Source organism: Monodon monoceros, unplaced genomic scaffold, assembly GCF_005190385.1.
Source record: "Monodon monoceros isolate NGI ecotype Baffin Bay Population unplaced genomic scaffold, NGI_Narwhal_1 Super_Scaffold_2, whole genome shotgun sequence".
In the NCBI taxonomy this organism is placed as follows: domain Eukaryota; kingdom Metazoa; phylum Chordata; class Mammalia; order Artiodactyla; family Monodontidae; genus Monodon; species Monodon monoceros.
The window spans coordinates 91,638,642-91,654,060 of record NW_021703776.1 but is presented as its reverse complement, the minus strand read 5'-3'; the positions used below and the strand labels follow the sequence as shown (position 1 = coordinate 91,654,060).

Here is a 15,419-nt window from a genome sequence, read left to right as displayed (position 1 = left end):
TCCTTTCCTTTCCTTTCCTTTCCTTTCCTTTCCTTTCCTTTCCTTTCTCTTTCTTTCTCTTTCTTTTCTTCCTTCCTTCCTTCCTTTCATTTTTTGGCTGTGTTAGGTCTTCATTGCTGCACGCGGGCTTTCTCTAGTTGCGGTGAGCGGGGGCTACTCTTCATTGCGGTGCACGAGTTTCTCATTGCGGTGGCTTCTCTTGTTGTGGAGCACAGGCTCTAGGCGTGCGAGCTTCAGTAGTGGTGGCACATGGGGTCAGTAGTTGTGGCTTGCGGGGTCTAGAGCAAAGGCTCAGTAGTTGTGGCGCACGGGCTTAGTTGCTCTGCGGCGTATGGGATCCTCCCAGACCAGGGCTCGAACCTGTGTCGCCTGCATTGGTAGGTGGATTCCTAACCACTGCACCACCAGGGAAGCCCTCTCTCTCTCTTATAGTTCATAGTTTGTAGGTGTTAAAGCTGGAACGTCCACTTTCCTCATGTCAAAGATGAGGAAGCTAAAGCCTGGAGAAGGGCTTTACCTGAGATCACACAGAGAGTAGCAGACCCAGTTTTCTTGAGGCCCAGGCTGTGTTCTTTTTAACTCAGTGACACATTACTCCAGGGTTTGAAAGTATAGTAATGGAAATGCGGCAGCCACCTCCTACTGGGGTCTCACCAGGCCCCAGACTAGATCCGAGTCACCTTTCACTCACGTTCCTGGGATTGATGCACAGTAGGAGAAATGCTTTGCTTGGAATATGCTAAAGGATGCTGATGGGCTCATCCTTCAAATTCCTGGGGCCTATCCAACTCTGGAAACTCATCATTTACTTTTCTGGTAGCATCTTAGAGAAAGCTCTGTGCTTGATTCTTACTGGTTGCTAGGTGAGTTGGGAGGCTGCCCAGCACAGTAACCCCAAGTAGGGCACAAGGGCTTTGTAGCAACCAGAACCATAGTGTCTTCTCCAGGAGAACTTAAGCAGTCACAAGTGTATCCTGATGTCTCTGGACTGATGCTTCAACCCTCAGGAAACACCACAGAATGGCAAAGGATTCTGAGACCTGACCCTTCTCCCCTGTGCCCATCTTTTAACCTTGTGGCCCAGGCAACCTCCCACTGGGGCATCTCCTCCCCCGCCTCGCTTTTGTAGGAATTGATCACAGCTGCAGGCCCTGGTGTTCCTGTCCTCCACCCCCACTGTAATGCAAGCCAGCTTCCAGGGCTCTCTTCCTAGGACTTCCTTCAGAAACACTGCCTGTCCTCCAACCAGCAGATGCTCAGTAAGGCTACACATTAAGGGGCAAGCGAACTTGAAGAGTCATCCTTAGCATCCCCAGAACCATAGACTGTTCTCTGCATGTTCCTAAGAAACCCCCAATCCCAGCAGGACCCACCCCCATGGAAGGCTCCTCTAGCCTTCATGAGTCGGGGAATAAAATTTCGACAGGCTACACTCAGAATAACCCCTTCTTTTCTCTTCCACCATTTATTTTGGGGGAAGAGCTGCCACTAGCTGTATTATTTACAGAATCTGACCTTTCCTTATAGTGTTTCAAGAGGCAGAACTTTTGTTTAGAATATTGGTGGAGCTGGAAAGCAAAAGGGATGTGACGGTGCCAGCACTGCCCACCTGCCATGTGGCTCCTGACACTCTGGGTTCCACAGGTGCCAGCTAACGAGGTGGCAGCGGGAACCAGGTGTGGAACATTGGGACCCAGCTGCAACAGCGAATCAGACTATTCAAAAAACAAACAAACAAACAAACAGAAACCACTTGTTAGGAGAAATCACAAACAGTGGCAGCACCTGGCTACATGGCCAACAGGCCATCGCAGTGAGTTGTCATCAAACTGAGCACAGTTGTCCTTTAGCTCCCTGCGTTCCAGTTAAATGAATGACTTTCTTCTTTCTTTTCGTGACATTTATTCACCGGCCCGACGTATCTAGCTCCGGCGTTGCTCATCATTATCTTCTCAACTTGTTCCAACACCTTCCCAGTCCAGCTGGTTCACGCTCACTGCACCTAAGCCAGGCGCACCCTGTCCCCCAACCCCGGCCCTGCAGGGCTTCAGCCAGGAGACGCAAAGCGCTGCAGTAGCACAGAGAAGGGAGAACCCATTAGACTTTCTCCTTCTAGGGATGAGGCCAAAAGAAAGCAGAAGGGCGGGAGGCCTTTTCTTTGAGTTGGGGAAAAAACAGTTGTATTTTTCTATTGCAGCGACTGAGAAAAACCCAGAGGCTTCTGGCTGTGCCTCTTCGTACCTCCATTCCTCAGTGTGTATCTCTTTACCACCCCAAGTCTGCAGGACTCCTCTGTCCCCACCCTCCCCCCATCCTGAATGCAGAGGTTACTTTAACCTCTTTTATTTTATTTATTTATTTATTATTATTTTAATTTTATTTATTTGTTTATTGGCTGCGTTGGGTCTTCGTTGCTGTGCACGGGCTTTCTCTAGTTGTGGCGAGCGGGGGCTACTCCTCGTTGTGATGCATGGGCTTCTCATTGCAGTGGCTTCTCCTATTGTGGAGCACGGGCTCTAGGTGCACAGGCTCCAGTAGTTGTGGCTCACGGGCTCTAGAGCGCAGGCTCAGTAGTTGTGGTGCATGGGCTTAGTTGCTCCGTGGCATGTGGGATCTTCCCGGACCAGGGCTGGAACTCGTGTCCCCTGCATTGGCAGGCGGATTCTTAACCACTGCGCTGCCAGGGAAGTCCCTACTTTAACCTCTTTTAGCCTCGGGCTTGTTAGTATAAAATTCAAAGCACGATGTACTCCATCTCTAAAATCACTTCCAGGACTAAAATTCTGTGATTCTATAACTTCCCTGGAGTCAAAAATGCTTAAATCACACCTCTGAAATGTAAACGGACTCTTTTTTTTAATATTTATTTATGTATTTACGTATTTATTTATTTTTGGCTGCATCGAGTCTTAGTTGCGGCATGCAAGATCTTTCGTTGCAGCTCATGGGCTTCTCTCTAGTTAGGTGCAGGCTCTCTAGTTGTGGTGTGGGCTCCGTAGTTGCGGCACATGGGCTTAGTTGCCCCACAGCATGTGGGATCTTAGTTCCCCGACAGGGATCGAACCCACGTCCCCTGCATTGGAAGGCAGATTCTCAACCACTGGACCACCAGGGAAGTCCCCTGTAAACGGACTGTTAAACATGAGTGCTGCATTTTTATTCTCCTTTAGTGAATTGACTAAAGTGAGAGTTTCAAAGCCTTGCTGAAGAGACCATGGATGACAGCGTCTGTGGACTGGACCATCTCATGATCCACTCTTTCTCCAAGTAATATTTAGGAACTTAACAACAAATGTGCTATAAAAAGAGGTGGATTTCATGCACAAGGCTTCCTTCAGGGAATTCCTTCTTAGGGTCTCTTTTAAGGGACTCCCTCTAGTCACTTGGAAATGAAAACCAACATCCTAGTAAAACACGTAAATGTCAAAATTCCAACTCAACCATCACTGTCTACCTGTCTCCACCCCCCGCCCCCACCAGTTCTCTCGTCCAAATCATTGGCTTCCACGCCTTTTTACTGCAGTCCCCAATAAGAAATACATTTTAGGGACTTCCCTGGTGGTCCAGTGGTAGAGAATCCGCCTTCCAATGCAGGGGACGCGGGTTCGATTTGGCATGTGGGATCTTCCCGGACCAGGACTAGAACTCGTGTCCCCTGCAGTGGCAGGCAGATTCTTAACCAATGTGCCACCAGGGAAGCCCTGCTTTTTTTATTGCAGTAAAATATACATAACCATAAAATTTACCATTTAAATCATTTTTAAGTGTACGATTCAGTGGCATTAAGTACATTCACGGTGTTTGCAACCATCACTACTATCCCTTTCCAGAGCTTTTTCATCATCTCAGCTATGACTCTGTACCCTTTAAGCAACAATGCAACACTCTCCCTTCCGCCAGCCCCTGCTAACCTCTATTCTACTCTGTCTCTATGGATTTGCCTATCCTAAGTCCCTCATATAAGTGGAATCAAGCAATATTTGTCTCTTTCTGCCTGGCTTAATTCATTTTTTTAAAATATTTATTTTATTTATTTATTTTTTAGGCTGTGTTGGTCTTAGCTGCGGCTAAGATGCAGGATCTTCTTTGAGGCATTGCAGGCTCTTCGTTGGGGGGGCGTGGAGTTCGCTCTAGTTGTGGCGCTTGGGCTCTCTACTTTGTGGCACACGGGCTCTCTAGTTGAGGCGTGGGAGCTCAGTAGTTGTGGCGCATGGTCTTAGTTGCCCCGCGGCATGTGGATGTTAGTTCCCCGACCAGGGACCAAACCCACATCCCCTGTATTGTAAGGCGGATTCTTTACCACTGGACCACCAGGGAAGTCCTTAGCCAATATCTTTTAATCCACCTCTTTTTTCCTTAAGTAAACCAGAGCTAAGTGATTTTTTTAAACGGCCTCAGGAAAGTTTTATGACAATGAGATTATAGGTGCCTGACATCATGGGAACCTAGTAAAGGAGCATTCATCTATCTAGAACTCAGCTTCCCTGCAACTTTACGTAAACAGAGCACAGCTGAGAACCAGGGCAAATGTTCAAAAGATGTCCTAACAAATGAAATGCTGGTTACAGGGCCCTGAAGATGACTTGGTATACTCACAGACGAATCCACTGGGCCCTCACTTTTGTTTTATTCTTACCTTAGGCATTTCTAACAAGCTTCTGAAGTTTCCAATCCCATAGCCTTTTAGAAACAGCATATTAGAATGAGAGGAGAGGGGAGCTGCTGTGAGCAGGCTCAGTAGCGATAAGAAACGACTGCAAGGAAGAAGAGAAAGTCTGCTCTCACTCATCTCGGAAGGCCGCCAGTCATCACTGCGCTGCGGCTCCACTCCGCAGAACTGATATCAAAGTGATAATCCCAAATAATCCACCCTTCATTCAACAAACTGAGTTTGAATCCAGGCACTGAGCAAAGCGCTGTGGATCACGCACGATTCATAAGGCCCAGCGTTTGCCAATAAAAGGCTACATTATGGGACTTCCCTGGTGGTCCAGTGGGTAACACTCCATACTCCCAATGCAGGGGGCCTGGGATCGATCCCTGGTCAGGGAACTAGATCCCACATGCATGCTGCAACTAAAGATCCCATGTGCCACAACTAAGACCCAGCACAGCCTAAATAAATAAATATATATATATATATTTTTAAAAGGCTACATTATGATCATTCTGCTTTAAGAGAGACTATTTCTCTGAATGTTGTTATTTTTCTGTGTTTTGGATTCTGGGCAAGAAGCAACTGTATGTGAGTTTCGCTTTTACACAAACCGAGTCATTTGGAGCGGACGGCTGCACATGAATACTGAAGGACTTACCCTGTTTTCCCTTGATCACACCTAGGCTTTCATGCTTGGCGGAGAGACTGTGTGTTTGCATACAAAGCATCTTCAATAAGAGAAGGAGTACCCATGAGAAAAGAGGCTTTTGTTGTTTGGGTGTGTTTTGGGAGGGAGAGGGAATGAATGGGAGCTGGAGTGTGAACAGCTCTCTCTGGCTTCCCCGTGGAGGCTGCCCACCTCCCCTAAATCGGCCCTTTCTCCCCTCTCTCCCCACTGCAGCACCCTGTCCACGTGCTGCCACGCGATGGTGGCGGTTATCTACCCCTTCACCTGGCAGCACACCTACATCCCCGTGCTGCCACCTGCCATGATCGACATCGTGTGCTCGCCAACCCCCTTCCTCATTGGGCTGCTCACCAGCTCGCTGCCACTGCTCAGGGAGCTGCCGCTGGAAGAGGTGAGCTCAGGGAGGTCCCCTGTGCCCTGCCTGTGGGGCGGGGCAGAGGGGAGGTGCTGGCTGTGGCTCTGCCAGCAGGCAGGGTCAGGGAGCAGGGGTACCCCACAGCTTTGTCTGGGAGTTAGCCGCCCCAAGTCGGCTTCAGTAGACCCCCAGTGACTGCAGACTCGGTTTCCCCTCTAAATGAACCTACTGCCATGTATACCCATTGAGAAGGGCAGCAATCAACAAGTTACCCAGATTTTAATACACCTAATCCGTAAATAGCCATCCGCCCTATCCTTCCCTTCTCCACCCTGCAGCACCGGGGGAAGACAGCACACAAAGAGCTAACAATAACTGGAAACTATCTTTGGGCTAATAACGAAGTCTTGACAAAGACTGTGCTCCTACGAGGAGGTCCTTTTCCATATCAGTTAAAAAGACCACAACCAAAATGTTTTTAATGATCGAGTTCTGGATTTTTAAGTTAGCATCCAAGTGAGGAAAGCCCTTGGCATTTCTGTGATTATTTAGTCCCAGCCCCTTCCTCTAAATAGTCTGTCCCCGTGTACTGAGAACTCCAGCAGTCAGAGCAGAACCGTGGGGACTGAATGACGCTGCACAGTCCTGAACCCCCAGGGAACCCCTGGGCCTGAAATCCTCCCCGTGTCCCCAGATGCAGCTCCTCTAATTGCCCAGAGAGTCCAAGTCCTGTTAAATATTAACCATCAGACTCAGGTCTTTGAGTGTGGGTTTGTGAACTGCAAAGAGTTTGCCTGGGTACCCTCAATCCTGCAAATGGCTCAGTTCTACCCCAGGAGAAGGTGTGAGAAGGAAGGAGAGCGCTCCCTTAACTCCTGGGCCATGTGTCAGAGCCCATGATTCCCGCTGCCGGTGCAATCATGGTGGCCATCCAGGCCCCCTGCTCATCCTCCATCAGAGCCAGTGGCCCACGCTGAGGCCTGGGGCTCGGCCACTTGCGTGATCCTATGAGTGAGCGCCTCCTTAAGTTTCGTGCCCTAGGCCCTTCACTTGCTTCACCCTAGTTGTGGCTCTGGGTCTCAGCCTCACTCTGAGGAGGGAGGAGGGAGGTGCTTTAGCCTGAAAGCCTTGACTCATGGAAGCCCAGCACCTGTAGCTTGACTTACTCTCCCGTTGGGTCCAGTCCTCTGGGTATCTCCCCTCCTACCCCATTAAAACAAATGACAGGGCTAAGTGTGTCACTGGGAGGTAGGAGGGAGGCCTGGGGGGTGGGGGGGTGGCAGAACTGAGTGGAATGGGAACGATGGGGGGCTGTGGCCTCTGGCGGCTCCTCAGTGACCCACACGCTAAAAAACAGTCAGCAACTTTGCCTCAGCCAGTCCGAGAACAGGGCAGGGAGTCCAGCCTGTGGCCCACACATGTCCCAGCCTGCAGTTACAGTGTTGAAAGTGTGTGTTTCTGGAAAGCCCTTTGCCCCACCTCCCCTCTTCATCGTTTGTGGCTACAGTGGCAATGTCAGGAAACCACAAATGGCCCCCTCCACCCCCATCCCTGCTGCCACTCTGGGTGCCAAGAAGGAAGAAGGCTAAGAGTCCATCTCTATCCCGGAAGCCCTGGTAACAATAATAGTCCCTTTTCCTTATCTCATAGGTCCTTGTGGTCGACCTTGTCAACAATCGGTTCCTCAGACAGGTGAGTAAGAAGTGCAGCTTCAACCCACTGCTTGCTCTGTTTTCAGCTCTTTGTTGTTTGGAGCTCAGCTTTCCAGCTACGGAAAGGCTCCCTTGTGTGCCTAAAATTGCACAACAGGTCAAGGGGCTTGGGCAGTCCCTGGCCAGGGCTTGACTGAGGATAGGACAGAAGACGGGGCCAAAGAGGAGGGCTTTGGACAAAGGATTGATTCCCACGTGTTCTGTCACAAAACGGTTTACTGACAATTAGAATCTTTGTGTAGGTTATAACTATGGACACTTGTCTTTTTTCAACATGCTTTTCAATAATATTTGATAACAAATTTCATGATATAATATGAAGTGGAAAAATCAGGATGCAAAATTGTATACACTATTTTGCTGACCTTGTTTTTTTAAAAAAGAATAGAAACAAGAAAGAAAAAAAAATATATATATATAACTCTAAAAAAGATTGAAAGGAAAACTCACCAAAACATTAATTCTGGTTGTCTTGGGATGGGAGACTGAAAAGGAGACAGATTATGAGTGATTTTTAATTGTTTTGATACTTTCATGTATTTTCTATAATGATTATAAACTACTTTCATTATCAGAGAAAGTAATACACAGTTAGTTTCTTGTTATCACTTGCCAGAAAGGCCTGACTCCTATCAGATCTTGCAAAGAATCATTACATAAGCGCTTTCTGGGCATTCTGAAGGACTGCTTTTACACTTGGAATGGCCACTGAAAAGTTATATATGTTAATGCCTTTTTTTTTATCATTAGTTCCATCTACTTTCACTTCCCAGAGCCCCTCTGGGTAGGCCCATCCCAAGGCCTTCCTGCTTTGAGACCCAGATCATAAAGCCAGCTTTAAAAAATACTGGTCATCTGCCCTGACCCGAGTCCCCACATTAGAACTAGCCACCCCATGGGGTGGGAGGTAGGGGACAGTGGGAAACATTGATTGAGGAGCCACTAGGTGCCAAGCACTTTCACAAATTAATTGTGTTGCATTTAATCTCCCCCCAGCTTTATTGAGATATTATTGACACATATCATATGTAAGTTTAAAATGTACAGCATGATGATTTGATGTACATACACGCTGAGAAATTATAACCACAATATGGTTTGTTAACCCCCCATTGCCTCACATAATTACCTTTTTTGTGTAGTGATAACATTTAAGATCTACTCTCTTAACAACTTTCAAGTATATGTTAACTATGGTCACCAAACTGTACATTAGATTCCCCAGAATTTATTCATTTTATAGTGGGAAGTTTGTACCCTTTGACCAACATTTCCCCATTTCCCTCACCCTTCAGCCCCTAGTAGCCACCATTCTACTCTCTATTTTTATGAGTTCAGTTCATATATATATATATAACTTTTTTTTTTTTTTGGCTGCACTACGGGGCTTGCAGGATCTTCGTTCCCTGACCAGGGATTGAACCCGGGACCCTGGCAGTGAGAGCACTGAGTCCTGACCACTGGACGACCAGCGAATTCCCAGAGTTCAGTTTTTTTAGATTCCACATATAAGTGAGAACATACAGTATTACCTTTTGCTGTCTTATCTACTTCACTTAGTATTAGTCTATCCATGTTATCACAAAAGTCAGTATTTCTTTCTTTTTTTTTTGCGGTATGCGGGCCTCTCACTGTTGTGGCCTCTCCTGTTGCGGAGCACAGGCTCCGGACGCGCAGGCTCAGCGGCCATGGCTCACGGGCCCAGCCGCTCCGCGGCCTGTGGGATCTTCCCGGACCGGGGCATGAACCCGTGTCCCCTGCATCGGCAGGCAGACTCTCAACCACTGCGCCACCAGGGAAGCCCAGTATTTCTTTCTTTTTTATGGCTGGATAATATTCCATTGTGTGTATGTGTATCTATGTGTATATATGCACATACACATGTATATACACGTACATACACATCTATAAAAACGTCTATTCATGTCCTTTGCACATCTTTTTTTTCTATTGAGTTGTATGAGTGCCTTATATATTTTGGATAGTAACCCCTTATCAGACATATGCTTTACAAATATATTCTCCCATTCTGTAGTTGCCTTTTCATTTTGCTGATTGTTTGTTTTATTGTGCAGAAGCTTTTTAGTGTGATGTACTCTCACTTGTTTACTTTTGCTTTTGTTACTTGTGCTTTTGGTATCAGATCCCAAAAAATTGTTGCTAAGATCAATATCAAGGAGCTTTTCACCTATATTTTCTTCTAGTAGTTTTACAGTTTCTGTTCTTACCTTTAACTCTTTAATCCAATTTTTTTTAATCCACATAATTTTTGTGAGTCATATAAGATGGGGTCCAATTTCATTCGTATAAGATAGGGGCCCAATTTCATTCCTTCGTATGTGGATGTCCAGTTTTCCCAACACCATTTATTTAAGAAACCATCCTTTCAGACTTCCCTAGTGGCACAGTGGTTAAGAATCCGCCTGCCAGTGCAGGGGACATGGGTTCGATCCCTGGTCCGGGAAGATCCCACGTGCCGCAGAGCAACTAAGGCCATGTACCACAACTACTGAGCCTGTGCTCTAGAGCCCATGAGCCACAGCTACTGAGGCCCCATGTCACAATTACTGAAGCCCATGCACCTAGAGCCCATGCTCTGCAACAAGAGAAGCCACCGCAATGAGAAGCCTGCACACCGCAAGGAAGAGTAGCCCCCACTCGCCGCAACTAGAGAGAGCCCACACACAGCAATGAAGACCCAGTGCAGCCAAAGATAAATAAATAAATAAATTTGTTTTTTTAAAAAAAAAGAAAGAAACCATCCTTTCCCCATTAAATATTCAGCTCCCTTGTCAAATATTAGCTGACCATACATGTACGGGTTTATTTCTGGGCTCTCAATTTTGTTCTGTGCGTCTATATGTCTGTTTTTTTGCCAGTACCATACTATCTTGATTACGGTAGCTTTGTGATAAAGTTTGAAATCAGGAATTATGATGCCTCCAGCTTTGTTCTTCTTCCCCAAGATTGTTTTGGCTATTCAAGGTCTTTTGTGGTTCCATACAAATTTTACGATTGTTTTTTCTATTTCTGTGAAAAACGTCATTGGAATTTTCATAAGGATTGCATTGAATCTATAGATGGCTTTAAGTAGTATGGACATTTTAACAGTGTTTATTCGTTCAATCCATGGGCACAGAATATCTTTCCGTTAATTTATATCTTCTTCAGTTTCTTTCATCACCGTCTTATATGGTGCATTTAATCTTCACGGTGAGGTAGATGCTGATTGGTAGCCCATTTTACAGGTGGGGAAACTGAGGCTCACATAGCTTGTAAAAAGTGGAATCAAGATTCAAACCTCAGACCTCTAGTTCTAAGTTGTGTTCTTTCCACTAAACCAGGAACCCTGCCAGGCCTGCCCTGCAGTGTCCAATGTGTCCTGCTGGCCAGGATGCAGCCACCATCCCCAGAAGCACTGGGGCGATGGCCCACCTGTTTTTTCTGCTTTACAGATGGATGACGAGGATTCCATTCTGCCCCGGAAGCTTCAGGTAGCCCTGGAACACATTCTGGAACAGAGGAATGACCTGGCTAGGGACCAGGATGACAGGTCCCCAGACTGCAAGCGTGGTAAATGCTCATCCACCTCCCAGACCTCACCCCCTCTTCCATCATTGGAGTCAGGGAGCAAATGGACTATGGGCATCTGTCCCACTTGGCTCTGTGTTAAGCAGGAAAATCGGCAGAGAGGTATACAGGGAGAGAGGCTGGGCGCTCATCCCCTTTATCAGGACCTCATTCTAACAATGAGCTGTGGGGAAGACTTTTCCCACCCCATTTTGGCCCTAAAATATCTGTTTGAAGGTGGGGAAGAAATGAATGCTCACTGTGGGTAATCTTTTTGTGGATCATTGCAGTTTGCCATCCAGGGAGCTAGCATCCTTGTCTTAGTGCCTGGCTTGTCCCAAAGGCTCTGCCTCAGCCCTCCGCCCTCACCGGTCCTGGTCCTTCCCCATTTTGCTCAGGCCCCGAGTCCAGCCCCTTGAACGAAGTGGTATCCGAAGCCTTTGTCCGCTTCTTCGTGGAGATCGTGGGCCACTACTCGTTGTTCCTGACGGCAGGCGAGCGAGAGGAGAGGACCCTGCAGCGAGAGGCCTTCCGCAAAGCCGTCTCCTCCAAGAGCCTCCGCCGGTTCCTGGAGGTCTTCATGGAGACCCAGACGTTCCGGGGCTTCATCCAGGAGCGGGAGCGGCGCCGGCAGGATGCCAAAGGTCAGGAGGCATGTTCCCTGTGGGGGGCTGAGGCAGCCAGAGATGCCCAGACCCCGGGTGGGTGTTGAGCAGGGCGGAAGGTCGTGGGCCAGGGCACGGATGGGAACAGCATGCAGCCTTCTCTGGAGGACGTTCATTCTCGCCACCTCTGAGCTGGGGAAACTGCCCCTGTGTCCTGCCGTCTCCTCAGGCGTCACTTCCCCTCTGCTTCCCATTCCCAGAACCACACTGCAGGTTCTGGTGGCAAGTTCCCTCCTTTTCTATTCTCCCCAGCTCAGCGAAAGTCTCAAGGACACCCTTCCCTTCCCCTCTCTGTGGCGCCTCTTCTCCTTTTCCTCAGGCCTCCTCTGGTTCCCTCTGCCCTGCTTCCTCAGCCTCTCCTCCGGGACCTGGGGATCGGATAGAGGAGGGGAGGACAGCCCCACGCCCTCCGCTGTACGTGGTGCCACTGAGCCCAGCGGGCTGGCCATGGGGGAGGCAGGACGGCAGAGACTGCCCCAACCTGCGGGGTTTGTGGGTCATCGCTCCACGAGACCACCCAGCCCCACCCCAGCCCTCGCTCTGTGAGGTTCCCCTGTCTCTCCTAGCCTCCCTGTCCCTGTTGCTGGACTCCATCACGCTTCTAGTGATGGAGGAGCAGGGAGTGTGCACCAGGAGGATGAAACCGTTCCCATCTCTTTCTTACATCATTTTAAGTCCTTGTGGGAATCTAAAAACTAGAAATGTCAGTAAAGGCTATCCCAGATGGGAGCTAGACCCCAGAAGGGGAAAGATGCTCAACACTGAGGAGATGCCTCACAATGGCCAGGGGTGGGGGCCAGGGAAGCAGCTGGCCCAGGCCTTGGTGTCCTCTGGGGCTGCGATTGCAGAGACTGATCTGAGGAACCAAAGCTCTACATTCCCAGAGCTCTTTGCAAGGCAGAAAGGGAGTCTGTCACACTTCAGGTGTTCTGATGAGTGCTATCTGAAGAGACAAAAGAAAATGGATTAGCGAGTATGAGTCCCACAACTCCTGATGAAAGGATTCCTTTTAATAGAAGACCTGCTGGGTACACAGATCACTATTTGATAGAGAGAGCGAGACATAAGGCTTAAAAGTAGCACAGAAGGAGCCCCGTCTGTGGAAGATCAGTAAGAGATGAAGACAGCATGCCTGAGGCTCCAGTCCCGGGTGAGAACTGAAGGGCCCTCAGAGGTGGCCTGCCCGCCCTCCTGAGTCTGCAGATGGCAGCCGGGTTTCCAGGAGGCCAAACCACTTGGCCAGGGGCCCTCTTGTGGGAGAATGCGAGGAAAAGGGAGCCCTCAGGAGCTCCCGAGCCAAGGCCGTCTGGTTCATCTTTGAAACCGCGGGCCTGGCACGGTGCACATGCTTGCAAGGCGTTTGTCCAGTAAAGATAGGATTTCACATACGAGCTAGCTTTACAGCTTTCCAAAGACACTTATTGCACAGGTTGGACAATTATAAGGGCAGTACAAGCCCTTATAAATCTCATGATTCAGAGCACGTTTATAGGAGCAACTTCATCTCAGAAGCAAGGTTTCTCTTTCCTATGGCAGTAAGGAAATGGATATGTCTAGAAGCACGAAGAGAAAGAACTAAAATGGCTGGGATTTCTCTTATCAACAGGTCTTTTTGAGGTCCGAGCCCAAGAGTACCTGGAAACACTCCCCAGTGGAGAACACAGTGGTGTCAACAAGTTCCTGAAGGGACTAGGTGAGGCCTAGGGGTCTCGGTTCCTATCAACAGCCTCCGAGCCGTGGGGTCTTGGCCAGTTCCCTCCCCTAGAGCTGGGGCCTAATAATACAGAGCTCTGAGGCCTGCACCGAGTGGGCCAAGTCAGCATTTTACCCACCTGTTCTAATCTGTCCCCAGATTGTAAGCAAAGGACACAAATGGCCCCCTCCCTGCTTTCCTGGGCCCCTGGCTGCCTTGCTGTTCTTTCACTATTATCTCCCACACTCTTAAACCTTCTGGGGTATTGGGCTTAGAAGCATGATGAATGGAACCAGAGAAAGGTGTCTGGCAGTAAAGACCTGGACCAGCCTCCAGATGATGCCCCCAAAAAGTGGAAATGTAAGAATGTTAATAAGGACTGCAGTTTAATCAGGAAAAAGGCCCTTACTAGGAAAGGGAGGAGGAGAAGAAAGCGAAAAAGGTGAAGGAGGAAGCAGGCCCCAGTAAGGAAGAACTGCAGTGAGGAGGACCCCACGGAGGACTTGCAGGGGCCGTGCTGGTGCCTCAGCCAGGATGGCCAGCTGCCTGGGAAGGGACCGCCTACCTCCCGCGCTGCTGGGAGTTTTCTCCTCACCTGGCTCTCAGGGATGTGTTACAGTCAGTGCTTCCTGTATCACCGTTTCAGAAGCAACATCTACAGCTCTGACATGCTTCCTTTCAAAACTCCCCAAGTCTGAGGAAGACCCCTTTTCACGGGGAGGCACGAGGAGGGCAGCCAGGCAGGGCGAAGTCCCCCAACTTCTCCTGAGCTCTGGGTTGAAGCTCTGGGGGTGGGGGTGGGGGGGGGGGAGGCCACACTTGTCTGCACTGCCTCTGGGGTGAAAAGGGCAGGATTTAACTCAGCCCCTTTGTCTGCCTGGTGAAATGTTCTCACTTTCTTTTTTTAGGCAATAAAATGAAGTTTCTCCACAAGAAATAGCCCTCAATCCAGCCTCCAGGGAGAACTTTTCCTAGGGCAACCACATGTCTTAAAAACAGTCCTGGTGGTCTTTCTGAAATGTTGGGTCCTTGGTTGTCCCAGGGGCTGGGATAAAGGCCGGGATGGTTTCCGGCCACCACTGGGCTCTCCCCAGGACCCGGGACCCCCCGAGCCACCGGAAGGTGCCGCTTCTTTAGAACAGCACTGGAAATGGGACCTGAGACCAGGCACATTCAAACGGATTGTTTTGGTTGTTGGTTTTGGGTTTTTTAAATTTTTTTTATCTTAGATATTAAAAAAAAAAAAAGAAAAGTGTTTGGGTTTTCCTTTTATTATGCCAAGGCTAAGACAACTGTCCTGACCTGTGTCACCTCTCCCTGGTTCATCCTGCTTGGCAGTTGTGCTCTGGAGCCAAGAGGAGGAGATGGGAAGGGGCGGCCCCCAGGTGCTCCTCTGGGCAGAACTGGGGACAAGTGCGGGGTGAAGAGGGGAGCACTGTGGCGACGCCTACAGACACTACAGACACCACACCACAGGTGTCGGGACGGGAGTCCTCTTGGGGAAAGGACTGGCAGGTAGTGGAGTGGAGTCAAATCTGTGCTGAAAAGGAAGAAAGAGAACAACAGTAAAAGGATTTGGGTTCCTGGGATGAGCTGCGCTCTCAGGCTGGCTGGTGATGCCACCTGGTGGCCGAGGCCACTTGCTGTCATGCCACTGATTCCTCTGGTCCCAAATGGACCTGACTTTTCTGGACGGCCTCTTTCCTCTTAGAAGCCATAGAGCCGTCCCCTGCCCAAGCAGCCCATGACTTTTAGAGGTACACACAAAAAGAGGAAATCTCCTCGTAAAATCTGTTAATAAAATATTCTTAGGGTCCTAAAGTTTATGATGCTGCCTAGAGCCCATCTTAAAACATGTGAGCCACTGCTTTGAGCCCATTCCTATTTATACTATATGAAATTTTCCCATCTCAGTGTAGGGACCCAGAGCAGCGTACATGAACTAGTACATGTTCAGGATGAATGCAGGGACTTCTGTTGTTGATGTTATCAAGGCGCATCAAAACTTTGGGGACAGCTTCCTCAGACTTGTGCGGCCAGAGGGGAAGAAGCGGGGGTGCAGGGGAAGGCTGCATTCCG

The 15,419-nt window shown here is 48.9% G+C and overlaps 1 protein-coding gene across 4 annotated transcripts in view; it reads left to right on the top strand.

Moving 5' to 3' along the window:
• Positions 1-15,196, top strand: part of DENND2A (DENN domain containing 2A) — a 102,611-nt gene extending 87,415 nt beyond the window's left edge. For 2 of the 4 annotated variants that reach the window (XM_029233761.1, XM_029233758.1), the window contains exons 14-19: positions 5,559-5,736; positions 7,351-7,392; positions 10,868-10,985; positions 11,381-11,626; positions 13,254-13,340; positions 14,249-15,195. In XM_029233761.1, coding sequence (XP_029089594.1) covers positions 5,559-5,736; positions 7,351-7,392; positions 10,868-10,985; positions 11,381-11,626; positions 13,254-13,340; positions 14,249-14,280 — 703 coding nt within the window. In that variant the 3' untranslated portion in view covers positions 14,281-15,195. Of the gene's footprint in view, positions 1-5,558; positions 5,737-7,350; positions 7,393-10,867; positions 10,986-11,380; positions 11,627-13,253; positions 13,341-14,248 lie in introns of those variants that run through there. The other 2 variants (XM_029233759.1, XR_003795254.1) reach the window with 2 other exon arrangements.
• Positions 15,197-15,419: the final 223 nt, after the last annotated feature.